The sequence below is a fragment of the Acinonyx jubatus genome, chromosome B2 (assembly GCF_027475565.1).
Source record: "Acinonyx jubatus isolate Ajub_Pintada_27869175 chromosome B2, VMU_Ajub_asm_v1.0, whole genome shotgun sequence".
NCBI lineage: Eukaryota > Metazoa > Chordata > Mammalia > Carnivora > Felidae > Acinonyx > Acinonyx jubatus.
In genome coordinates, this window is record NC_069385.1 from 61,711,754 (window position 1) to 61,739,751 (window position 27,998).

A 27,998-nucleotide genomic window follows, 5' to 3' on the forward strand; every position below is an offset into this window, starting at 1 on the left:
ACTTGCACGACGTTGACTAAGAAGTCCCGGTGGTTTTGCCCAAAACAAAAATGGCACCGAGACAAATTAACGGGGTATAGTCACGTGCTGAAAGACCAGGATGGGGGACAACATGGCTTCAGATGACAAGCGGATGTTATTATTATTCACTTCCGGGTGCAACCAATCAGGCGCCATCTTGTCTTGTTCGTGAAGAAGTAGAAGCATCGAAAGGTTTGGAGAGGTATTACAGGAACTGTGGCGATAGCGGGGTTCCGGAACCAGAGTGGGTAAGTGGTGGGAAACAATTAGGCGTGGGGACTTGCCAGGCCATCACAGCCTTCTTGGTTTCCGTGGCGAAGGTAGATTAACTTAAACACGTAAGCTGCGTACGCTGCTTGGCGCGACTGCTGGAACCTCATCTCCTTAAAGAGGCGGTGTCCGCCCGATTTGGTGAATCGGATCGGTGCCCTCAGTGAAGAGGAAATGTTGTTATTAAAGAGAATGCTCACGACTTCTTCCTATAACTCTGAGAGTTTTCTCTCGGATCAGAGGGACTAATTGTTGGGCTCCTGACCGGCCGTTAAGCACTGCGCGTGCGCAGTGGGAACCCCCTTATGGGGAGGGGGGTGCAAGGGGGCGGAGGAGGCTGGGGCCCGGACCTGGACCTTTTGCGCTGTGCAGTTCCGACTACGCAGGCGCGGTCAGGGCACATGCGTCCTGTTAACTCCAGTTAGGTTCCCTAGTTTGTATTTTTCTTGTTTTTATCCAGCTATGGACTTTGTGTGTTAAGCTTCAAGAGGGAAAGAGTAGTATCCAACATTTCAGTTGTATTGTGGTTGATATTATTGTCATGTGAACATCATGAGCACTCGAGAGTTTGGTTGTTGGTGGTTAATTTATAAAAGAGCAAAATAAACTTGGAATGTGTGACTTGAGTGTCGCAAAGCAAAAATAAAAATAAATTTGAACAGTAAAGATTCACCTGTAGGACTGTCGTGGGGCTGTAGGGATAGTAATAGTAAATCGGTTCTTTGGAGATGTTCATGAGACCATATTTTTTTAAAAAAATGAACAGATTTTATTTTTTAAAAGTTTTTGATTTACAGAAAAATTGAGCAGATAGTACTGAATTCCTATAAAAACACCCCCGCTTTATACAGTTTCTTTATTATTAATATGCATCAGTATGATGCATTTGTTAGAATTAATGGACCAATATTGACACATTATTATTAACATTATTATTATTATTGTAGTTTCTTTGTATTTCCTAAGTTTTAACCTAATGTTTTTTTCTGGTTCATGATTCCATTTAGGATGCTATATGACATTTAGTTGTCATGTGTCCTCAGCCATCTTTTAGTTGTGATAGTTTCTCAGGCTTTCTTAGTTTTTGATGACTGTAACAGGTTGAATTGTGTCCCTCCGAAGTTCATATATTGAAGTCCTAACCTCAGTATCTCAGATATAGCCATTTGTGGAGATAGGGTCTTTAAAAAAGTAAAATGAAGTCATTAGGGTAGGTCCTAATCTGTTATGACTGGTGATCTTATAAGACGAGGTTAGGACACAGAGGGAAGACCATATAAAGACATAGAGAGAAGACAGCCAACTATGAGCCAGAGAGAGAGGCCTTCGAAATAAATCAACCCTGCTGACGTTTCCATCTTGGATTTCTAGTCTCCGGGAGGATGAGGAAATAAATTTCTGTTCTTTAAGCTACCCAGTCTATGGTACTTTGTTATGGCAGCCCTAGCAAACTGGTACCGTAACTTGGGCAGTTTTGAGGCTCACTGGTCAGGTATATATAATAGAGTTCCTGCGGTTGGAATTTGATCATCAGTCTCATGATCAGACTGATGTTAGGGGTTTTGGAAAGGAAGATTACAGAGGAGCAGTGCCTTTTTCATCACATCCTATCAAGGGTATGTAATATGAATGTGAAAAATCACCTCAGTCACCTGCTTGAGGTGGTGTTTGTCAAGTTTCTCCACTGTAAAGTTGCTCTTCCCTAACAACCCCCTCCTTTCCATACTGTACTCATTGGAAGGAAGTCCTTTTGCACAATTTGTACTTGAGGAGTGGAGAGCGATGTTCTCCCTCCTTTTTAGGATGTAGTATCCACATAATTTAGTTGGAATGCTTCTGCATGAGAGATTTGTCTGTCCCTGCGTATTTAATCATTTGTTTATATCAGTGTGGACACACAGATATTTGTGTCATAAGTTGTCTTAAAATCCATTGTTACTTTATTTTGTTGCTCAGATTGTTTCAGTTTTGGACATTGGGAGCTCTTTTAATTGTCTACTATGACATGCCTCCATCCTTTTTTTTTTTTTTTTTTCGGTATCTATAACCAAACTATCCAATTCTCCAATTTTTTTGAGTGCCTCTTTTGATCTGCAAGTGGCAGAGCATTTCAGTATATCCTAAAATGCATGTCCCATCAAATAGCAAAATTTGTTTTACTAAATTTCAAATGATTACAAGGTTAGCCTCTGCTAGGGCCATTTCCACCTAACCTGAATTGAACAGATGAATTCTTTTTGGCATTGAGGTCAGTCATCTGATGTGCAGTGACGTGGCAGGGGAGAAAAGGATTGTTGCATTTTGTGGTTTCTAAACTGTATGTGTGATCTGAGAAACATTTTACCATATGCACTAAAGGATAGATGTGTTTCTATATCTCTTTGATTTTGCAATTGATGCTTAAGTACTTTAAAACAGATACTCCATTTTCATTCTCATTCATCTGTTAGTTTATGAGAGGACTTTTGCAAAATATTAATGACTCACTTAAACAAGTAATTTTAAGAATCTCAGAGCAACAAGTGTTCTAATATAGAGTCATCTAAGAAATGGAAAAGATAAACGATGGCCATTTCAGGTTGTATTAGTTTCTTAGGGATACTGTAATAAATTATCATAAACTGAGTGACCTAAAACAACAGAAATTTATTCTTTCACAGTTCTCTGGGCTGGAAGTCTGAAATAAAGTTTTCTACAGGGCCATGCTTGCTTGCTCGCTCCACCCTCAACTCTCCAACCCTGCTTTAGGGGAAGATCCTTCCTTGCCTCATCCTAGCTTCTAGTGGTTCTCAGCAATCCTAGGCTTTCCTTGGCTATAGACACATCACTTCAGTCTCCGCTTCTGTGGTCGCATGGTGTTCTCTGTGTGTATCTGTGTCTCTAATAAAAACACCAGTCATTGGATTAGGACCTACATTAAGCCAGTATGACCTCACATCTTGAATACATCTGCAGCTATCCTATTTCCAGATAAGGTCACATTGATAGTTTATGGGAGTGAGGATAGGACTAAAACATAATCTTTCAATCTGTAACACTGGTCATGGTCATAAACTAGATTTTTCCAGCCATATGTGATAACTTGGATGCTCTGATGGCAAACCGTTGTTATTGATCTTTCTGTTTTTCCTAAATCCCAATTGTTGACAAGGGAATAGCAGGTAATTTAGCCCCATGAAGGGAAAGGCTTGCAGCCTGAGATCTATAATCATATTTTCCAAATCTGAGAAGTTGAGCCTAAGGATCTTTAAAATTAAGGCTAAAGGAAGGGCAAATAAATTCGAATTGGCTTTTGATGTTATCAGATCAGAGTAGCAGTGTTAGAATGTTCTTTTCATCCTTGAATATTAGTGTTTTTACTTGATAAGGAATTTCAGTGAATGAGTAAATAATTTCACAACTTAATATGGGCAAAGCACTATGGAGAATTCATGTAATTGTAAGACTGCCCTCAAAAGATCTTGTACAAGCCATGAAAAAAAAGCGAAAATTCATTGTAAGTCTCTATAACATGTACACCGCATCATCTTTAGGTTATCATCATGGAAATCTTCAAACAGTGCAAAAGTAGAGTCTAGTGAACTCTAGTGTACTTATCACTCATCTTTAACAGTTATCAGTATTTTCCAAATCGTTGTTAAACCAATCTGTAAATGTCATTTTTAATGGTATAAGGCAGTGTTGTTTCATTGAACCATACTGAAAGTATAGGACATCTTTTTTTATTATTGCCATATGTGCCTTCATATTCTTTATGTTTTCTAGATTTTTCATTTGTTATGTTGATTAGTTAGTAAAGAAGATTTTATGGTGAAGATGAAGAAAGTGTGGGGTTTCTAAATCCTTGCCATCAAATCACTTATAATCTTGTTCTTTAATCAGATAATTAATGAAACCCTTTATCAAGCATTGTGCCAGATGCTGAAACATATATAAAAGTTTATATTAGATATTTGAGTATACTAAGTCTTTTCTTAAAATCTGTCCCTTTACAAAATTCAGTGTAACTCTAAATTTTATTCTCATGACTGGAGAAACCCTTTTTGGACTAGATTATAGAAATTTACTCCCAAATCCTTCATAAGAAAATGAGACAGAGGTCAGGTAATTTGCCCAAAGTCTCACAGTTCTATTACATGTGTAGTGCTTATTGCCTATATATAGCTGTCATTATGGACTGTGCTGATCAGCTTCCTTTGATTTTTTTTTTTTTTTTGTATCTTTTAAAAATCTATATATGTATTTTTAAAAATACACACTATGGTAAAATAATTCAAAGAACACAGATATAAGACAATCAGAATTTCCTGATCTATTTTCACTTCCCAGAGCCTACTAGTTTTTAAGCATTTTTGTAATTTAGGGATTTTCTATACTAAATTTCATTCTTAATAAGAAAAAACCTCAAGCAGCATCATTATTCATGTTGTATCACATAATTTGTTTGACTGCTTAATATAATTTGTGTATCAATATATGTCAGCATATAAAAGTCTATCTTACTCATTGTAATGGCTGAATAGCAGTCCACTGTATGGTTCTCTTGTATTTCACCCATTGCCCTTTGAGTGACAGTAAAAGCAGATGTTCACTGTTACAAACATGCTGCAGGGGCTGGGGTTACATGGTGAGTATACTCATCCATGGTTTAAGTCGTGGAATTGCTGGTATTTTGATAAAATACGGTAATGCTAAATTGTCTTCCAAAACAACTAACCTTTTGGTGTTTTACCCACCCCCTCGTTCAGTACTCATCTTCTGTAGCCAAGTTTTTCAACTGCAGATTTCATTGAAGCATTTTATCAAATACCTCCTAACTTCTTAATTCCTTGACTTTTATTGTCACTTTCTTTGCTGTATTTTTATGCTGTTCTGCTTCTCACAATTTCACATCTCTGTATTTTTCTAAGCCTAAGTGTATCAAACACTGTATTTGAATAGTAGCTTCCATAAAATCTTTGGGGGCAAGAAGCTTTGGAAAACATAGTAAAAGTAGAAGTGGCTGGTTTTAACAAATACAAATGGCTACAAGTAATACAAATCAAACTCTTGAAAATATGCAAGTAAAAACTTTTTGTGCATGGGAAAACTCCTGAAGTTCCTTTTTTTCTTTTTTAAAGCTTCACTCAATGATATTGTGAGAGGGAGGGACAAGAAGATTTTTTTTGAAAAAAAATTTTTTTCCGAAGATACCTCAGGTTACTTTCAAAGAAGAAAAAAAGAGTTGAGTAGAAATGGCTTGGCTTGGTTGCCAACCCCTTTGCCTGCCCCCAATTGTAAACTTGAGGAGTGCTCTCAGAAATGATACTGAGATACTGAGAAAGTGTTGATGGTGGTATTAAGCTCTACTTTTTGAAGACTGCTTTGCTGAGTTTTCTTTAATATTTGTTTATTTTTGAGACAGAGAGAGAGAGAGCACGAGCGAGCAAGCACTAGGTGGGGAGGGACAGAGAGAGGGGGAGACACAATCTGAAGCAGGCTCCAGGCTCTGAGCTGTCAGCAGAGTCTGATGCGGGGCTCAAACCCCTGAACCGCAAGATCATGACCTGAGCCAAAGTTGGACACTTAACCAACTGAGCCACCCAGGCACCCTTGCTGAGTTTTCATGTGTTTCTCATTTAATCCTCAATGAGGTGAACACTTATTTATGTCCTCCATTTTACAGATGTGAAAACCAAGAATTAGTGGTTAATTTGCCCATGTTCATACAGCTGGTGAGTGGTTTAGGTGGGCATCATGAAAAGAGCTTGTGCTCTGAAATCCAGGTTACTGGCCTTAAAAGGGAACTGAAAAGTTGTTTATGACAACCATTAAACATGAGTAAGTGAAAGCAACTTTGATTTCTAGAGAAGTAGATCTGTGTATTGGAAATGATGGTTGGGAGTCAGTACAGATCATTTTCATCATGAAAGTGGTTTAAGGGCACATCTATTTGCAACTCTAGTAGTGAGTATATAGAGCTAGTTATGATGCCTACATTGTATGAGTTTATAACCTATGACAGAAAAATCTGTGCATTGAGTTTTGATATACCATTTACAGCTTTGGAAAACACAGCAAGCCATGCTTACAACAGCTTTTTGGTTCTCATAAATACAACAGCTTTGCTGTATTAGAAGGAGCTAGAGACTATTCATTTTTGCAGTTGGTATTTAGAGACTGATGTATGCAAAAGGCTGTCCTGTCCCTTATGGGAGATAAAAAGGTGAATAGATTTGACTTTCTATCAACTTTAAAAAGCTGTTGATCTAATGGGAATAAAATGAAAACATTTGAGGGACAAATTGTTTTCACCTTGCTGGTGTTAATTTTAAACTTAGAATTCTATAGAAAAACCTAAATTAATGCATCTTGTTACTTGTGCCATTTAAGTTAATGTCAGGTGAATGAGAGCTTTTCAAATGTTTCCTTTTTTCTCAACATATATGACAGTCCCTAAATTGTTTGACATTATTTTATACTAATGAATTGTTCAAGTAAATAAAAAGATATTTATTTGAAAGGGAAAAAATTTTAAAAAGCTTTGCTTTGTCATTTGTGATGTACCTATTTCCCTTAACTTTAAAATGGTACTTTCTCATTATAAAGTTAATGGGAGGAAAAGTTCCAAATTAATTTAGAGATGATCACACTTTTATGTTGCAGCTCTAGAATTTTATTAATTCTAGTAACTTTTCATAATCTAAGAGTAAACATATACTCTTTTTTTCCCCCCTCAGGGCATAAGTAATCTTGCTGCTATGCTTCCAAGCTGTAGTCTGAATCAACCCAAATTTTAAACAGAAGGTGAACCTCTGAGGTTAGTCAAAATAGCAGTTGGTATTTCTTCTGGGGGGTTCCTCTTTATTTATTTGTTACCTTTTAATTAAAGTTGTAAAGGATTCTAATAAGTCATTTAGCTTTTAAAATGTTTAAAGGTATAGTTGAAAAAGAGAGGAAAGAAAATCTGAAGAGATTAGAAAAAGAAGCATATGCAGCTCGGAATTGATACTCAAGTCTGTTGTTGGCCTCAGGTGTGGTGCTATTTAGCATATTCTAATGATGCCATTATTATAGACTGTATTCGGTGACTAGAAGTCAAGTGCACTTGACTGTAACGAAATCAAGGTAACAAAGGAATGCATCTCTTCTAATTTACAGTGTTCTTTACTTGAAAGGTCAGGATCTGACATTGATAGAACTATATGACATTGTGGGAATGCTGCAAACTCTTTTAAGAGACTGAATTGTAACAGCTAGTTGTCCTATTTGAGTGGGTGTCTCTTACTTCCTTCTTATCTGGCTTTCGTAGTTTTTTTTTGATCCCGCAGTGCTAAGGCTTGCTTTTGTTTTGTTTTTAGAATAGAGGAAAGGGTCATTCTAGAAAAATTCAGTTAGTAAAAATTTATTTAATGCCTCTATGCTAAGCCTTAGGGTACAAAAATGAAGAAACACATCCTGTTTGCCATGCATATCAGTGGTTCTTAAAAGGGGTTGTATGTCAGTGTTGGATAAAATACAGCTGTATTAGACTTGTAGGAATTTTAAACTTTTTATTATGAAAGTTTTTAAATTAGTTTAGAGAAAAGTAGACTAGTAGACTAGTGTGATGCCCCCCACCCCCTGCCCCACACATCACGTAGATTTAACAGTTATTAACACATATGTGCTCTCCCTTTCTTTTCCATGGTATTTAAATGTTAAGAAATCTGCTCTTGTAGACCTATCTGACTTTCTGGATTTGTCAAGTTGTTTCTTTTGATACTGTTTATGTCATTCTTTTGTTCCCTTTAATTTCTTTATAGTAGAATTAGATCCAAAAGCTCAGTTGGACTCCGTTAAACATTTTTGGAGAAAATATTCAGAGTGATTTGGGGATATAATATTGTGTCTCATGAAGAGGCAACTAATAGTCTGTAGGGGTGGTATTTGAGCAACCTTTGAATTTGTGACTTCCCATCAACTTGTCAGATGTCCTGAATCAGTTGTTTCATTAGGTTTGGCAATATAGTAATTTTCTGAATTTATTCTACTTCTGTGTTCATTAGCTCTAATTATAAGGAAGAGTTTTCCTTCAACAGCTAGAGCTGTTTGGTTACCCATTTTAGGGAGTTTTGGTTGGGAAGAGATTAAATCACTTTTTTTCTTATAATCTTTATTATTTTTTTATGTTTTATTTATTTATTTTTTGAGAGAAAGAGAGTCTGGGTGTGTGGAGGAGGGCAGAGTGGGGGAGAGAGAATCCCAAGCAGGCCCCCCCTGTCAGTGCAGCGCCATATGCAGGGCTTGATCCTACAGACTGAGATCATGACCTGAGCCGAAACCAAGAGTCAGACACTTAACCAACTAAGCCACCCAGGCGGCCCTTCGTATAATCTTTAAAATAAATAACTGTATTTCCAGAGGTCTGTATTGGGAAAAAATAGATATTTTTCCCATCTTGTTGAGCTGAGTTGATTAGAGCCATGCTTGCCACCATTAACATTAAATTTTATACTCTTGGGGCGCCTGGGTGGCTCAGTTGGTTAAGCGTCCGACTTCGGCTCAGGTCATGATCTCGCGGTCTGTGGGTTCGAGCCCTGTGTCAAGCTCTGTGCTGACAGCTCATAGCCTGGAGCCTGTTTCAGATTCTATGTCTCCCTCTTCCTCTGACCCTCCCCTGTTCATGCTCTCTGTCTCTCTGTCTCAAAAATAAATAAATGTTAAAAAAAAAAAAATTAAAAAAAAAATTTAAAGTTTATACTCTTGCTTGACAATCTAAAAATTCCACTTCCCTTTGGTAAACTACTGACCAGAATTTTAGAGCTCTGATCACATAAATGTATCATCATATAATAATTTCTGATGTGTGAGCTTTTAAAATTAACTGTGATTCTCATTTTTAAATTGTTTATTTTGTTGAAGATAGAAAATCAAATATATTTTAAAAAGTCAGGATGTGGGATCAAGGAGGACAGCCTTGGCAGCAATGGCCCTTGAACCAACAACAGTGGATGCAGTCGTTCCAGCACCAGCAAGATCCAAGTAAGGAAATCAGTTGAATTTGGAAATTGGGAAAGGGGAGATAGAGATGAGTTGGAGATAGGTGATGGGATTAAGGCAAATGGAATTGGAATTGGTTTATTGGATCGTTTTATGACCAAAATATAATCTTGTCTCATAAATAATACTGCCATAGCATACATATTAGGGAATGAATTTTTCTTTAGAAGACTTCCTCAAAGAGTAGAAAGCTTTATGAAGATTTTACATTTTTAAAACTGATGTAGTTCTTATTTTTCTAAAGAAAGAGGAAAATCTTCCTTAAATGTGTTGCTTAAGTAAAGCATACTTCTGTTGTTCATTACGTAGCTCATAGTCAACTGAAGGTATGCTATATATGTCATTTAAATTTTTCTTTTTATTATGGAATATTTCAAGCATATATGGGTATGGAAAAGAGTGAGGGAGCCCCTTTTTATTACTTAGCTTTCATAGTTGTTAACTCATGGCCAGTTTTGCTTCATTGATAAGACCTCTTCCACTGTCCTGCCTTTACTGGGTTAATCTGATTCTATTTCTTTTTTTAATAGCTACATAACATTCTGTTATAGTACTGTAAATTAGTAAATCACTTTTGGATGATTGATTGTAGCTTTGTACTTTTTGAAATAATTATCATAATTTTGTATACATATCATTGCATTGTTACATGTCCAGTTATTTTCTGAAGAAAAAAAATCCAGGAACTAGGTTTGTTATACCACTGTCAGCACATTTGAAAAGTTTTGGATACACACTGCCCAGGTTCAGCTCCACATGGTTTATGCCAGCCTATGTTTCCACCAAAATGTATGAGAATACCTATTTAATCTTTACTGCAATGTGAAAAACTGTCTTATTCTACTTTGTTTCCTTTATTAATAATATTAGATCTTAAAATGTTAAGCATAGATATTGGAGAAGGAAGAGGACCTTTAAGATAGTGAGGCAATACATTTTGAGTAAAGAATGGCTAAGAAGTTGCTAAGAAGATGTATTTTGACTAGAGAAGGGAGCCTTAGCTAAAGGGTGACTGTGAGGATGAGCAGAGATAGATAGTTGTATTCATCCTAAGTCTACAGGATCCATTGTGGGCCTGGATAGGATATGTTTGAGGAAGAAATTCGTGAGTTTGATCATTTGTTTTTATAGTAATTAAAAAAAAAAAAAAACAAAACGAAGGAAAGAAGACTTTTAAAAGACTCCGTAAACTAAGGTACAGGGGATACATTTCTTATGAGTTAATATTAGAAGCCAGTTAAGAGTGATTTTGTGGCATTGTTTTCCAGAAGTCTTCTATTATTTTGTAACCTGAATGTGGGTTGTTTTCTAAGCATCCTTTCAGCCATAACCAATTTAATATTTAAAATCTGTAATATTTAAAAACTCTAGTAAGGAACAACTGAGATGCTAGTTTTACATAGAGGCACTATTCTTTTAGGTCTTACATTCTGAATGGTAACTTCTGTGTTCAATTATGTTAGGTCAGATTGACTGGGCTGCATTGGCTCAAGCTTGGATTGCTCAAAGAGAAGCTTCAGGGCAGCAAAGTATGGTAGAACAACCACCAGGAATGATGCCAAATGGACAAGATATGTCTACAATGGAATCTGGTCCAAACAATCATGGGAGTTTTCAAGGGGATTCAAACTTTAACAGAATGTGGCAACCAGGTTTGTTGTTTCATGTTATCTGGATTTTAGGACTATTTTTAAAATAAAATGAGGATTAAATAAATTGTTTAATTTGCTTAGTTTTATGACTTCTTGAAATTGATGCTCCTTAAAGAATAGGCAGTTTCATTTAGATTTGACCTTGAAATTTTGTGGTTAAAATTATTCTGTACTCAATCTGCTAGCATTGTGGCACTCAGTTTGATTCTTTTCTTGGTTCTTCATTCCTAGGCTGACAGGGGCTGGGAACACTGGAAACCTCACTTGGCATCTAGGGAAGAGAGCATTCTATGTCTCTCTGTTGCAACCTCTGGCCTTTTCAGAAGCAGCACTGGCAGAGCAAAACATGTCTAGCCTCTAATTAAAGAAATATTGTGTCACTAAGTGACAAATTAGTCTGTCAAATATACTCTGCCCCTACCATCCACCCATCTTTTTCTTTCCTTTTTTTTTTCCAGATAGTGAAGATCTTCCATAAGTTTTTATGTTTTATTTTTTTGTTTGTTCATTTGCTTTTTTACTTCATAGTATGATTTAGATTTCTTGATGCTAATTTAGTTTTCCATGTCTTGTGTTATTATTTTGAATAGTCACTTGAAAATATTTATAGAGGAATCTTACATTTGAGTATGCTGATGGTAAAGTTTTAATCTCCCTTTCCCTATTAATACTTATTATTGTTCTCAGTGTAAGAATGGAAAACTCAGGAAGTAATCCTCTAACATCACTTTTAACAGAATAATGAATATTCTAATCTTTGATACTCTGAGGTAGTTTATTTCTAGTTTTCTTGAAGCTACACCAAATTTCCCCAAGTTTGAAAATGTTTTGGTTCCCAAGTTCTCGTTCATAAATGACTCACCCTGGCATTCCCACTCCCCAACTTTATTCTACTGGTTTTCTTTGTGACCTGGGCAGGTGATTAACCTCTGTGTGCCTCAGTTTTCCCTCCTGAAATTGGCAAAGATAATACCTGATTTCTCCCTACCTCACAGGGATGTTGTGAGGATAAATGTGTTCATGCAAGAAAGATATTATATATAAAATCTCAAGGTGTTATTTTTTATGGTATTGTTACTGGACAGAAATAGAAAAAGTCGACAACAAAAAAATGCTTTGGATTTTGTTACATTATTAAAAATAATTTTGGGCATTTGATTTCTATATGTTTAGGATATGAATTAGAGTGGAGTTAGTTCATTTGAATTATTTACTAGTTTAATTAATTGCTTATTTTTAAGATATACAAGAGGAATTTGACCCAAGAAGTCATAAATTTTTAAATCTGTTTCTTTGCTGAAAAATCTTTCTTGAGATCTTAAAAATTTGTGATGTTGTTATAACCCCCTGTTGAATGTTTTTATGCCTAAATCCTAAATAGAATGGGGAATGCATCAGCAGCCCCCACACCCCCCTCCAGATCAGCCATGGATGCCACCAACACCAGGCCCAATGGACATTGTTCCTCCTTCCGAAGACAGCAACAGTCAGGACAGTGGGGAATTTGCCCCTGACAACAGGCATATATTTAACCAGAACAATCACAACTTTGGTGGACCACCCGATAATTTTGCAGTGGGGCCAGTGAACCAGTTTGACTATCAGGTGAAAGATATTTTGTTGCTTTAATATTGTAGATGTGCACGTAATCCATTCTTTGGAAGTGTCTCATCAAGAGTACCTAAGATCTGTGTTTCACTTTTCAGTCTTGTACAGATAAGCACATATTATGTCTCAGAAAAATTCTCAATTTTTGAGTATTAAAATCATTAGATTTTTTTTTCTGGTGTCTGATATGCTTAGGAGAATGATATAAAGGATCGTTAGGGAAAAATTTGGATAAAAAATGTTAAGTGCAATAGCTATATGATGTTTTGTTTTCTAATTTATAATTTCAAAATGGTATATTTAAATGTTGAATAAAGTTTAGAAAATGCACAGTAGTTGAATACATTATTTGTCAATAATAGATCATGGATAAGACATGAATGAAATACATGAAGAACATAGGTCATCTTCCTAAATGCAGTTCCTTCTGCTATATAGAATTATGACTTTTTCTAGTGTTGTCATTTTTTTTCCATTCTGACATGACATGTTAATGAAATTGTACATAATTTCCTTTGTAGCATCTAATTCATTCCTAGGGACATAGAACTCTATGGGAAATAGTATCGTTATGTGGGGCTTTATTTTCTCTAATCACTCTGCCAAGGGTCCACCCTCAAATTATAGTGCTAGATAATCATTTTGAAATAACTGATTGTAGTTGTTACCTTATAAACTGAGCTATCATGATTTAAAATTTTGAAAAAACTCAGACATTATTTCACTACTTGTATTAATAATGGACATAAATTGTAAACAGTATGCACCTTGAGACAGTAATCCTCATTCATATGTATTCAGATACTTACTGTGTATACTCGTACTTGGTATACAGATATGACAATGTTTGTTGGGTTTTGGTTTTGAAGAAATGTAGTGGCAGGGAGCTTCTACTTAACACCCCATTATCTTGATAAACCCCCATGCTAACAAGACAGAGTTCTGTTGGCAGTGGGCTTATTAGAAAAGCCTCTGAAAATAGGAAAATTGCAAAAAAATATTTAATGATTCCATAACTTTTATTTTGTTTAAAATAGATAATATTTCTTGCAAGATTATAGAAACAACTAAAGTTCATAAGAAATAAGTTGGAATTGATTAAAAAAAAATCCTGTATTTTCTAGTTATACAAAAACTGACATTTGATTTCATGTAGTAGAAGGATTATTTTATAAAAGGTCATATATATATCTTTTTCTATATTTATTGAAAATAGTGTATTAGCTGAATTTTAGATGACTCTTTGCATTTACATAGGCAGAACATCTTTATCTTTCTTAAGAAAAGTAAGCCTAGGTTCTTGGGGCTACAGAAATATCGGTGGATATTAGAACCATGGAATTCTTGGATTTGCTGCACACATGGATTTCTACTGTCCCAGTTCATAACACACGTGTGTCCCAGAGAGTATATTGTATTAATGTGAAGAAAAATAAACTGCAATACTCTTTCAGCATGGGGCTGCTTTTGGTCCACCGCAAGGTGGATTTCATCCTCCTTATTGGCAACCAGGACCTCCAGGACCTCCAGCACCTCCCCAGAATCGAAGAGAAAGGCCATCATCATTCAGGGATCGGCAGCGTTCACCTATTGCACTTCCTGTGAAGCAGGAGCCTCCACAAATTGGTAGCTATTTAAGTTTAGTGACCACAATTGGCATGATTTCTTGATCATGTATAAAGGATATCTTGTTTTCTTAAATTGTTCTGACACTTCTGATGTGTTAGGAATTGATAGTTTAAAATCCTATCATTTTATAGTCATAACCCTTAACATTACAAAAAAGTTGATGGTCTAAAATATGAAAAGTTCTGAATAATTTTTTAAAAATAAACCATTATCTGAAACTACAGATTTTGTGATGAATAATAAATTTATCATAGCTGTTGCATTTTGATATTTTCTTCGGTGTTGGCAATTTGGTACATTATGCCAGTATATGAACAGTTCCCCCTTTTAAAACCTCTTAATTGTTCTCTGTCTCTGGTCTCTTTCCACTCTCAGTTAATCTGATGTGCTGCTGCCAGATTAATTTTCCTTTGGTTATTTCACTTGCCAGAAATATTTTGGCAGACGATATAATTTTTTTCCTTTTTCTTTTTTTTTTCTTTTTATGAGAGAGAGAGAATGTGAGCCTGAGAGAGGGAGAGACGGAGAGAATCTTAACCAGGCTCCATGCCCAGCACGGAGCCTGACATGGGGCTTGATCCCACAACCATGAGATGAGATTGTGATCTGAGCCGAAATCAGGAGTTGGACGCCTAGTGCTTAAACGTGGGGCTTAAACTCACAACCACGAGATCAAGAGTTGTACATTCTACCGAATGAGCCATCCAGGCGCCCTTGAAGATTTAAATTTTTAATATAGTATAACTAATTTATGTCTAATGACATGTTGTAAACTTAAACTTTGTATCTAGAAATCCAAATCCAATACTTAATATACCAGAACATTTAAGTCTTTCCTTTTTATCACAAAGTAGACATGATAGGAAGATTCTAACTTCTTTTTTAACTTATGGAATCATAGTTCTTCACATGAAATCTCATTGTGAAAAATAGACTTGTGCTTTTGTTTGACTCTGTTCTGTTTTTATATTTTAAGAAGCAGTGTAGTATAAAAGTTTGGCTTGGAATTAGCCCACATCACTACTACTGGCTTTTTAATTTTGAATACATCATTAAGCTTTTTGAACTTGAGGTTTCTTATTTGTAAAAGAGATTGAATAATAGTAGTGATTTTTTTTTTTTTTTTTTTTTTTTAGAATTAAGTGAGATGATCGTTTAATGTGCTTTCGTAGTGTCCTGGCTTGTCATAAACATTAAGACAATGTTCACAAAGGGCCTGGCTGGCTCAGTTGGTAGACTATGTGACTCTCGATCTCGCGGTTGTGAGTTTAAGCCCCACGTGGGGCATGGAGCCTACTTTAGAAAACAAAAAAGACTATATTCACTGCTGCTCTTAAAAATGATCTTAAAGAGAAGCATAATGGTTACTGGGTTGCCTTATCACTGTCTTACTGAAGAATGATAGTTATAAGCACTCAAATGGCACCAGAATTCTTTTATTTCATTTACTCACAAAGTTGGTAGAAATTCAAGAATAAGGAACTCATACATTTATGATTTTTATTAAACTAACTCATAAATATTGTTTTCCATGTGAAACAGATGCAGTAAAACGCAGGACTCTTCCAGCTTGGATTCGAGAAGGTCTTGAAAAAATGGAACGTGAAAAGCAGAAGAAGTTGGAGAAAGAAAGAATGGAACAACAACGTTCACAATTGTCCAAAAAAGAAAAGAAGGCCACAGAAGATGCTGAAGGAGGAGATGGCCCTCGTTTACCTCAGAGAAGTAAATTTGTAAGTGTTAGAGTCTCTTGACATGGAACTCCCATGTGATTTGAATGTGAAAATTATTGAAATAAACAAGTAATTTAGTTATAAAAAAGTATTAGAATAATATTCTTGAGATTACTTTCAGTAAATATTTTGAGGATTATGGTTTTTGTTTTTTAACTTTTTTTTAATGTTTATTTTTGAGAGAGAGAGAGAGTCAGGATGAGCGGGGTAGGGGCAGAGAGAGAGGGAGACACAGAATCAGAAACAGGCTCCAGGCTTTGAGCTGTCAGCACAGAGCCTGACAAGGGGCTCACACTCACAGACCAGGAGATCATGACCTGAGCCGAAGTCGGACGCTTAACCAACTGAGCCACCTAGGTGCCCTGAGGATTATGTTTTTATAGATGTTGTTATTGAGGGTAGAGTAAGGAGAAAAAGGGGTTTATAAAACATTTCTTTCCAGAGAGAAATTACTCATTAGGCTGCTAGATAGGTCTTACCTTGAGAAACAAATCCATATTCTCTTGTTGCAGCGCAGCTGATTCCCTAGTGGTGGATTATAAAATGAAACTAAGTTAAAATGGCAAGGGAGAAGGAAATCTGCCTTTTTTGAATATTTAAGTATATGTTTATACCAGAAGAGGAATAACTTTCATAGTTTCTGACATGCACGCTGAAAGTAATTAAGTTAAATCTTTAAACCTTCATCAGTTAGATGGTGTGAGTGGCTTAGGAATTTTTTAATTTAGCAGTAATGTGCTCTCAGCTGACATGATAGCCATAGTACTGGCTGGTATGCAACTCTGGAAATTGGTCTGTCTCCCAAGGCCATTTTATGCTTCAGAAATAAATCACAAGGGGACAGCAGGGTAACTAGATTCAAGTAGACATTGGTTTAGCTTAAATTTCATAAATGCTATAATATTTTCAGTGTTTCACAAAAGCACCATGCCAAAGATGTGTTTTTGTTGTGGGTATTATGAAGATAAGAACCAAAAGACTGTCATAATAGTTTGCCTTTTTTTTTTTAAATGTAGTTATTAACTTTTAACATGAAATAGTGGATTTCCAGATTTGATAGGTTTAGGTGTCAAAAAAAGTGTTTGAGATTATCTTCCCTCTTCTCCCAAATGCTTTTGGGCTTGTGTTACATGTATTCTTCCCCTGGTTCAGATAGTCTTTCCATAGTAGTGTTTCAATGATCACCTTATCTTTTACTTAGTAGGATTTTTAAGGGTAACTCTAGGATACTTCTTTGCCTGAAGAAGCCCCTTTTTAAGGTGTGCCATCTGGATACTGAAAACCTATAGCCAGAAGCAGAGACGAACTCTGGCATTTCCTACATCTGAAGTAGGAAATGATGCATTTCCTACATCTCATTTCTTATCTGTCCATTTTGTAGCAAAACACATTTTGCTAAGTTTCAAGGCCAGCTAAGATCTGGAAACTGACACAGATCTTTAATTTTAAGTGACATGATTTTAGGTAAACAAGCTTAAATTTGTAGCTATATAAAAGTAACATTGAATAATATAAATGTGGTTTATTTATCCAAAGTTCTACAAGCTACTTATTTCAAGACCATGATAGATAATGGATATTAATTGGGTCAGTCTTGGTATGATATTAATTTTGGTTATTTATAAAATAAGTCAAAATTGACTAAGGCAAAAAAAATTGAGGGGTGCCTGGGTAGCTCAGTCAGTTAAGCATCCGATTCTTGATTTTGGCTCAGGTTGTGGGATTGAGCCCTGGGTTGGGCTCTGCACAAATGGTGTGGAGCCTGCTTGGGATTCATTCTCTCTCTCTCTCTCTCTCTCTCTCTCTCTCTCTCGCTGTTGCTCTCTCGCTGTCTCTGCCCCCTTCTTCTCCCTCCCCCATCCCTCCCTCCCTGTCTCTCTCTCTCTGTGCGTCTCTCTCTTGCTCCCTCTTGCTTTCAAAAATAAATAAATAAGCTTTTAAAAATTTTTGAAAAATAATTGATATTCCTAAGCTATCTTGTAATCTTATATTTCCTTTCAGGTGACACTTTATACTACTAAATGAAATCTATAGTACAAATTTGTAATGTAATTTAGAGAGAGATTTTATTTTTATATACCTGTTTCATAGACTTTATGGTTTTAAAATAGAATGTGTAAGATAATGATTTTACATTATAAGCATGAATTTGGGCTACCCATACTATTACTTCTTCCAGGATAGTGATGAGGAAGATGAAGATACTGAAAATGTTGAGGCTGCAAGTAGTGGAAAAGTCACCAGAAGTCCATCTCCAGTTCCTCAGGAAGAGCACAGTGAACCAGAGATGACTGAAGAAGAGAAAGAGTATCAAATGGTAGAATGTTAAATTTCTTACCATGTACAGGATTAAAAAAATATTTTTTACTGAAGTATAATTGATATAGAACATTTTGTTACAGGATTTGTTTTGTTTAGAATTTCTAAACTATTAGTTGACTGTTTTAAACATTTAAACTGTGAACTCATGAAACAATTGCAAAATGTATATTGATATATAGAGATGCTAGGTAATAATGTCTACAATTTATAATAGGAAATCGCTGCTTATGCAGCAGTTATTAAGCATGTTTCCTAATACCGGTGTTGTAAATAAACAGTGCTTTACTATATGAGACCCAAGAGAGCATTTATTGATTTATTATTTTCTAAGGTATGTCTTTTGAATACTTAGAAACATTAAAAGACTTCATAGAAAAATAAGTTTAGGAAGCACTGAGTTGAATACAGTTAAACATATTTCTTCATTGAAAGACTTAAAGCCTTAAATATCTGTAATGTGTACTGTCATTTTCTGAGATTGGGAATATAATATGTTGCATTTCTTCTATTTAAAGACCAGTGATCTTTGGAATGTGTGTAGAAGATGCTGATATAGTGTACTTTCATTAGCAGATGAGTAATCTAGAGCCCTGAGAGGCTGAAGAACTAATAGTTGGTGTACATTTCAAACACTTGCTGGTAGCCAAACTAGTGCTAGAATCCAGCTTTTATTTCAAGTCACTTGTACTCTATATTTCAGTAGTCAAGAAAAAAAGGACTTGATCTAACAGAGTGGAATAGCTATCTTTTCCTTCCCCTTAAATTTCACCTTGAGCTGAGGGTTAACGTAAGTTCCTAGGTAATTTAACTAGTGTTGTGCTGCTTACTAATACTGTTATTAAATGAAGGCATCCTCCTTTCAACTTAAAGCATCTATGGAAATTTTTGTTGATAGGGGCCTTTTAAAAATATTTTGTGTATAGAATTAGAATTCAATTTTTTTATTATACAGGGAAATTCATACTTTATTTCATGATTTTGAAATTTTCAAAGTTTTTGTATTTTAGAGTAATTTTCAAGATATTCAGTTCCTTGGAATGATATGATCTCTTGTTTAAAAATATTTTATAAAATGGCTTTGCCTGTTAATTGTTTTTGAAAATATCAAACCGTGTTAGTAACTATAAAAATTAAATTAGGAACAATATATATAAATATATAAAATATCCTTCTGTAGATGTTGCTGACAAAAATGCTTCTGACTGAAATTCTACTGGATGTCACAGATGAAGAAATTTATTACGTAGCCAAAGATGCGCACCGGAAAGCAACGAAAGGTATATTGTGGGTGTTCTTGGTTTTGTTTTTCTGGGAATATTTTGGTTTTGGTGGCTATTTTGGACTTTTTTGGTTGTCCCTGCTGAATTCTAGCAGATATTTGAAATATTTTCTTCTTGCATGTTTTTAACTCTCTGGGAAAGGTTAGATTTGTAGGACATCATATTAAAACTGTAGAAGTATTTTTCCTTTTATCCAACTTGCTTGAGCACAAATGAGCAATTATGCTATTTTTTGATGAAATGTATAGTGGAAAATTCTTGATGTTCAATTTATTTCACCTGATTTTTTTTTTTTTTTTATAGATACCGTAGTATTTGGTGTATAACTTTTAGTGTAGTTTAGTTTCACTAATGAATTGAATTGTGACCCTTCAGTTTTCACAGTTTACCACTTAAAATTCTTACAGAAGCAAGAGATTCACCCATCCCCACCCCCCATATTCTTGGTAACACTTAAAAAATATACTGAAAGCAAAATTTAAATTAGGGACCATACCTCAAAAATAAAAATACTGATGTACTGGTCAGTATTTTTCATCATTATAAAACAATTTCAGCTCACTTCAGCATTATAATTTCAAGGCCAGACATGCTACTGGTTTAAAATGAATGTTATGTTTTTAATGTTTCTTCTCTCCCCAAAAAGCAGCAATAGTAGTAGATTTAACAATACCATAGACTCTCATGACTATGAAATCGTGGCTATTTGTGTTAACATGTTGTTCCTGTTGTTGATGTGATACAAAGCTCCTGCAAAACAGCTGGCACAGTCCAGTGCACTGGCTTCCCTCACTGGACTCGGTAAGTGTTTTCCTTATTTGTGAGAGGGCCTTAAAGGGAAAATCACACTTACCATGTCTCTCTACATGTTCTGTTTTGAAACTGTACTATTCCTACTCAGTTTATAAACCTAGATTTTAGGGTTATTTCGGTCTCTAAAGGTTTGCCTTTTTTTTGACTAAAGCATTCACAGGAATTATTATAAATGTGACTAATTCATAGTTTATTGGGGCGAGTTGTAATAGTTCATTACTTAGCCCTGATTATATTTAAGCTCACTTTCAAAATGATTGCATACATGCCTTAGGGAAGAACCTATCCACTAATGCTGTTAATAGGGGACTTTCATTTAGATTGTGTTGTAGCAAGTTGAGTTTTAACATAGAGGAAAGAGTTTATCTTATAATAGTGTAATAGTAATGATGTGTTCATAATTTGCTCTTTGTATGATATATTCTCAAGTATATAAAAGCTTGAACTTGCCTTTTCCACATCATTTCAAATTAATCTTTGTGGGGATCAACGAAATGGGTAGAGCCAAATGCCCATGTGATTTTGTTAATGATTAATTACTATTTAGATCACTTCAGGGTGGGGAGTAGTTTTAGCACATTACCATTTCTGTACCAGTGAGAATTACAGTATTCTAATTTCTTTAGGGAAAAAATACTTTGCATACTACCTGGGATTTCTGAGCTTGGAACAATGAAAGAATTTTAGAAATATTTTCAGGATCATTGGTAGTTGAATTGACTGTGCTTTAGTGAGGCTCTATTAGTGCCCTGTTAAATGGTTTTGTTGGTTAGTATGGACAGTAAAACAGAACTGTTATCACGGTTCCTTTATGGTGAGAAATACAAATATTTCAGAGAGAATGAGATACTGTCAATTTTCATGGGGGTTCTACGAACTCCCTTACGAATTGGAATTATACTCCTCCCCACCCCGAATAAGCATATTCTTCCAAGAAAAGGCATTGAAAAAAATTAGCTTTCTTCTCAGACCTTAAAAATTTTTTAGTGTCTAGAATAATTTTTCCATATGATAGACTGAACTTTATGTACACAGGTGGACTGGGTGGTTATGGATCAGGAGACAGTGAAGATGAGAGGAGTGACAGAGGCTCTGAGTCATCTGACACTGATGATGAGGAGTTACGGCACCGAATCCGGCAAAAACAGGAAGCTTTTTGGAGAAAAGAAAAAGAACAGCAGCTGTTACATGATAAACAGATGGAAGGTATATTTTTTAGACTCACTTAATTTTTGTCCAGTTTTATTTGTATTTCTTTTTATTTTTTAACCAACCTAACAATATTGAGGGTAGACTTGAGATGTGACTAAAACTAAGGTTTTTGGCTTATTTGCAGTTTTTATGAAACTTAAAATTAATCGTGGTATTCAAAATATGTAAAAGGTGAACTTTGTCTTGTTTTGTAAGACATTAATTTCAATAGCTATAAGTTGTCATTTAATGTATTTTTTCTTTCTAAAGTTTTCAAAATGAAAAAGAAGACTTTTGAAATGGCGGAAATGTATTTGTAAAACTATTGAAAAGTAATTTGTAGTTAGAATATTTAATGCGTAGCTAGCATATTTAAGGAAATAGAGGACTTTCTACAGAAAGTTTTTTTTTTAAACATTTATTTATTTTTCAAAGACAGAGCGTGAGCCTGGGAGGGGCAGACAGAGAGGGAGACACAGAATATGAAACAGGCTCCAGGCTCTGAGCTGTCAGCACAGAGCCTGACGTGGGGCTCGAACCCACGAGCTGCAAGATCCTGACCTGAGCCAAAGACGGAAGCTCAACCAACTGACCACCCAGGCGCCCATTTATAGAAGTTTTCAAATGTAAAATACTATCCATAACTGTAGTTTTTTATAGTTTACATAATGGTATTAGGAATACTGAAAGAGTGTTTTGAATTTTTTGGAAAAATCATACTTGGACAAGGAAATTATTAAGAGTTAGCAGTCGAAAATTTCCTGTAAATTACTTAACCTTTAAGTTGCCTTTTGAGACAAAAAGGAAATCTTTTCCAGTTGCTTCACATGTACCTTTCCACTTTGACACTCTTTTCTTGTATTGTCCAGGAGCATAGATAACCCTATAGGTGGCTATTGAACACTTGAAATATACCAAGTTTAAGTATGCTATAGGTATAAAATAGACTAGATTTGAAAGATTTTATATACATATATATATACACATATATATGTATGTATATATATTTGAAATGATATTTTTAATATTTTGGGTTAATAAACTATTGAAATTAAGTTCATCTGTTTTTATTTTCTTAATGTAGCCACTAGAAAAGTTTGAATACTTAACGTGGCTTGTATTCTGTTTCTGTTAAACAATCCTGTTCTACTGTTACCATTTGATAGCTTGAAATTTGATAGTTTAGGGATTTTTTGGTCATACATTTGACTTTTCATAGTATTTTTTCTTTTTCTCTTTCAGAAGAAAAGCAACAAACAGAAAGGGTTACAAAAGAGATGAATGAATTTATCCATAAAGAGCAAAATAGTTTATCACTACTAGAAGCAAGAGAAGCAGACGGTGATGTGGTTAATGAAAAGAAAAGAACTCCAAATGAAACTACGTCAGTTTTAGAACCAAAAAAAGAGCATAAAGAAAAAGAGAAACAAGGAAGGAGTAGATCAGGAAGTTCTAGTAGTGGTAGTTCCAGTAGCAATAGCAGAACTAGTAGTACTAGTAGTACTGTCTCTAGCTCTTCATACAGTTCTAGCTCAGGTAGTAGTCGCACTTCTTCTCGGTCTTCTTCTCCTAAAAGGAAAAAGAGACATAGCAGGAGTAGATCTCCAACAATTAAAGCTAGACGGAGTAGAAGTAGAAGTTACTCTCGCAGAATTAAAATAGAGAGCAATAGGGCTAGAGTCAAGATTAGAGATAGGAGAAGATCTAATAGAAATAGCATTGAGAGAGAAAGACGAAGAAATCGGAGTCCTTCTCGAGAGAGACGTAGAAGTAGAAGTCGCTCAAGGGATAGGCGAACTAATCGGTCCAGTCGCAGTAGGAGTCGAGATAGGCGTAAAATTGACGATCAACGTGGAAATCTTAGTGGGAGCAGTCATAAGCATAAAGGTGAGGCTAAAGAACAGGAGAGAAAAAAGGAGAGGAGCCGAAGTATAGATAAAGATAGGAAAAAGAAAGACAAAGAAAGGGAACGTGAACAGGATAAGAGAAAAGAGAAACAAAAAAGGGAAGAAAAAGATTTTAAGTTCAGTAGTCAGGATGATAGGTTAAAAAGGAAACGAGAAAGCGAAAGAACATTCTCTAGGAGTGGTTCTATATCTGTTAAAATCATCCGACATGATTCTAGACAGGATAGTAAGAAAAGTACTACCAAAGATAGTAAAAAACATTCAGGCTCTGATTCTAGTGGAAGGAGCAGTTCTGAATCTCCAGGAAGTAGCAAAGAAAAGAAGGCTAAGAAGCCTAAACATAGTCGATCGCGATCCATGGAGAAATCTCAAAGGTCTGGTAAGAAGGCAAGCCGCAAACACAAGTCTAAGTCCCGATCAAGGTAGTATACTTTTTAAAGTATTTTGTCTGATTTTTAAAAAAATTTGACTGAATTTATTCAAAGTTGAAAGTGTTCTTTCTCTCTCTCTCTTTAATAAACTCAGTTTGGTACTTGATAAATGATCATAGTCTTAAGTAACTTTAGAAATCCTATATAATAATATTTATTTAAAAATTGCAGATTCTTTAGTTTAAAATACATTTTTATTTTTAAATTTGTCTTTTCCCTTTTTTTTTTCCAGATCAACAACCCCTCCCCGTCGTAAACGCTGAGGAATGATGTGGCAAGGATGCCATGATGTTTAAAAAATTCCATGAGTTTTAAGGGCTTGTCTCATTATAGAGGCACATTGTGGCTGTGTAGGTGAAACCAGAATCTTTTTTTTTTTTTTTTTTTAATCTGTAAATAGGTGTACTTTTTCCAAATGCTGCTCCAAGTTACTTAATAGGATTTCTTTGTATTACATTTTTTTCAAAAAATAGTGCTTAATAAGACTATAAACATGCCATTCTCTTTCAGCTGTAATGTTCTTAAAATTATTCTTGAATGTACTGTGATGTCAATAAAGCTCTTCAGTTCATTTTTGTTAACCTCTTGCACCTTAATTTTATGATTTTAATCTAAGGAACGTACTTTTATAAAAAGGCAGCTGGAATTTTGTATAACAGGTTTTAAAGGTACTTCCTCTCATCTCCCCCAAAGAAAATGGTTTTAACTTAATAGTTTGTCAAAGTTTGTAAACTGTACCCATGGATTTTTTTGTCAAATTCCAACTTTTAAGGGTGTGGAAGAGGGCCAAAAATAGATCTTTACTTTTCATTTGGAAACATTTGACAGGTTTCTAAACTTTTCTTCCTATTTTGAGGATTTTTGAGTAATATATTCTCTGTGTATAAAGTATGGTTTACTTCTGTACAGTGAAATTGCTGGAATCAATCAAGCCAGTGCACATAAGAAACAGTTGTGTTTGACCCTCATAGTCAAGTCTGGAACTCTATTCTGCAGTTATCCACTTCTGTTTTAGAAGCATATTTTAAACACTGGGTTACTACAGAAATAAGACTCACAATCCAATATATTTATTTATATTTTTAAAATATGACCTCAACTCAGTGGAGGAATGCTGTATTATGCAGGTTTGTGTCAATTTCATAACATTAAAATGGTCTGGTTTTGTCAATTTCTTAACAATTATGATCAGTGAGTGGTCTAGCTATTTAAGACAGTCATAACTTACAAGTAAAATGAGGCTCTGCAGGCATTTAAATGCTCAACTGCTTTCAGGGTCTGTTTTATGTGATTATTCAGTTTTGCAACAATAGGCAGATACTTCTCTGAAAACAAATGCTTTTAAATTTTAATTTAAAAAGAAAAGAGTAGGTGCAGGTCACAGGAAAGTTTTAAAGTATGCCTTCTTACCAGCAATAGTTCATTTTAAAATAAGCCAGAGTTTTGCCATGATCAGTGTTTCTTCAAAATGAAGGTAGAAATAGATCTGTAAGTGTGCTCTTGTACCTCTACATAGGTTCTTAAATAATTTTGAGCAGTTATGCATTTATCTAGAGGAAATAAATCAACTGTGAATAAATGCATGTTTACCAAAATGGTTGTTTTACAGTGCATTTAGTTCTGACATTTATAAAGTTGATATTTCACAGAATAACTTTTAAATAGTTTGGAATTCTATATAGTTTAGACATCAGTCACATGTGGAGACAAAATGAAAATGTGCAATATTTTTTATGTAGGTGAGCTAACACAGTGTACCTAATTGCAGAATTAATTATCAGATTAATTTGTAATAGATAAGTTGTATAACATTTTCATATCTTAAAATGTTTTTTAGATCAATCTTCAGGTGAAATAATATTTTCAAAATAAAATTCTACAGAAAAGTTCTGTTGGCTATGATATGCACATTTTTGGGCAAGATAAATGATTAGAGCCAAAAATAGTATTTGACAGTTTTATTACTCTGCCATAATATGCAAGCTTCTTATTTAAATCTGTAGATATTTTTTAAAACACACTAATGATATATGTGATTATTAGTAGATACATCAGTGTTATAATTAGATACTTAGGTTTTTCAGATTTTTATGGATAATTTAGGGAATTCATCACTTCACTGACACATAATGAAGTATGTTTACCTTAGTGGTGAGATTTTATAAAATAGGGCTTCCGTGATTTGGGATATGAATGCTAACACACATAAGTTAACTAGATACATAATTTGGTTATGAAATCTAAAATGACACCACCACAAAATCAGTTTCAATTTTTGAGACAATCATTGGTCTGAATTGGTTAATAAAACTGTCTTGAGGTTCTCTTAAAGTATTTCTAGTGTATTAATCATACTTGTTTTTGTGGAACGGGGTAAACCACACCATCAAGTGAATAAAATGTAACTTGGAAGAGGTAATTACAAGATTTGTTTCATGAAGGCCCCAAAATATAAATAAAGACTGGTGTGGAATCACAGTGTATATGTTTTCTGCCATTGTAAAATGTCTTGTTTTAGCATCTGTTTCTAATGGTATGATACACAATAGGTGAACTTCCCAAACATAGTCTCTTTTTTTTTTTTGTTTAGTGTCTAAGTCATTGTTTCTTCAAAGAAACAAATGAAGTATAATTAATCAGTAGGTGAGATTTCTTCTTTTATGTGGGAATTTTTAAAAAGGAATTGTATGAGGTCCAAAGTTCCTGTAATATTGTCTTGGAAACGTTTACATTTTAACGGATTTTTCTTCTCTTATATACATTAAAGTCTATTTTCATTTGTTGAAGTTTCTAAAATGTACTAATCATGGTTTGATGGAAATATTATTAGATCCGTTGAATTGTTCTGACTCTGCTGCTTAATTTATTTTGGACAAATCATTTAAACACAATGGGCTTCAATTTCTTCAACTGTAGAAGGGGGGGATTAGATTATTTTTAAGGTCTTGAATACTTCTAGCTCTTAAAAGTTTTTCAGTTTTAAGTGGAATTTGGCTGTAATGTCTAATCCTGAATGAGAAAATAGGCTTTTTATTAACCCTTATAACCCATGTGTGAGGAGTTACATTTTATACCATGAAGATTTGCCAGATGTGCTCTAGAGTTTTCCTGTAAATATACAAAGATTAAATCTGCCACACTCTGATTATGGTAATGTAAGTAAAGAGGAAATTATCCTGAGTTACCAATTTATGTGTAAATATGAATATTTACCAGTTAAACTCTTGAGCTGATGCATATTATTTCAAAGGGATAAAGTTATTAGATGTAAAGGAGTAGTACTTCACACTTAATTTGGAAGAGAGAAGTTTTTATAAAATGGAATTTCAAAATATTAAGTAAATTTTCAGTTTTTATGGTAAAATAAATTGTAGATGCTGGTTTACAACACATGGGTGAGACACCATATCAGTGGTCTGGGAAATACCTCCAGCAATGGCCACACACCACATTACAATTGCTAGTCTTTCCAGCACAACTCTGGTTGAAGTGTCATTGGAAAAGGCTTTTCGGTATTTGCAGAGAAAAGTACTATGAGCTAGTTTTGCTTACCTGGACCAAACTGGTGGGTATTCAAGAGGTTTTTGTTTCCTGTCAGTATTAAAGGCAAATCACTGATTGCCTTTGTTGTTGAATTGAAAAGGTAGTGGGGAAGGGCCTGAAGCCCAAGGAAGTGGTACATTCAAATAAAGCATATTTAAATAAAGCTTTTAAAACTTTTAAAATCATACTTGCACTTTGCTTTTTCCTTGTATCTGTCATTCCAACAAGTATAACACATGCTAAATGTTCTTTTGTGCCAGAGCTTTGTGCTGTCATTTGGAGAGATGGTCATGTGTCCTGAGAGAGGAACTCTGAAGAGGACATAACTGAGAAATCTGCAGCCACTCTTAGGAGGAGGTCAATATTTTATTAAGAAGCCTTAAGTGAAAGACTATTACTGAGCAAATTTCTGAGTAAATTTCACTAATTCAAGGAATCCTTTACCAAATTGACCCTGCCTGTTGAAAATGTACGATGATTTTTTTTTTTTTTTTTTTTTTGCCTTGGAAATGTGTCATTGCTCTTACTCAAGGAAGAGCTTTTGTACATTTGGAAGTAAAGTGTTACTGCTCACCGT

General features: G+C 34.8%; 1 protein-coding gene across 12 annotated transcripts; it reads left to right on the plus strand.

Moving 5' to 3' along the window:
* The first annotated feature begins 112 nt into the window (after positions 1 to 112).
* PNISR (PNN interacting serine and arginine rich protein) lies at positions 113 to 27,994 on the plus strand. Of its 12 annotated transcripts, XR_008298446.1 has the most exons (15): positions 114 to 269; positions 7,011 to 7,090; positions 9,175 to 9,294; positions 10,776 to 10,964; positions 12,346 to 12,569; positions 14,027 to 14,198; positions 15,744 to 15,934; positions 18,114 to 18,251; positions 19,434 to 19,533; positions 20,284 to 20,337; positions 21,385 to 21,555; positions 22,783 to 23,869; positions 24,111 to 24,228; positions 26,469 to 26,521; positions 27,682 to 27,994. XR_008298446.1 is itself a non-coding variant. In XM_015077780.3 (13 exons), the coding sequence occupies exons 3-13, from the start codon at positions 9,207 to 9,209 to the stop codon at positions 24,139 to 24,141; spliced, it is 2,445 nt and encodes an 814-aa protein (XP_014933266.1). In that variant the 5' UTR covers positions 114 to 269; positions 7,011 to 7,090; positions 9,175 to 9,206; the 3' UTR covers positions 24,142 to 24,459. The 12 variants fall into 12 exon arrangements, 9 of the variants coding, with proteins under 9 accessions (XP_026913008.1, XP_026913009.1, XP_014933266.1 ...); XR_003419460.2 differs by lacking the exon at positions 26,469 to 26,521; XR_008298445.1 differs by lacking the exon at positions 27,682 to 27,994 and having other exon boundaries at positions 26,469 to 27,606.
* The last annotated feature ends 4 nt before the right edge of the window (positions 27,995 to 27,998 follow it).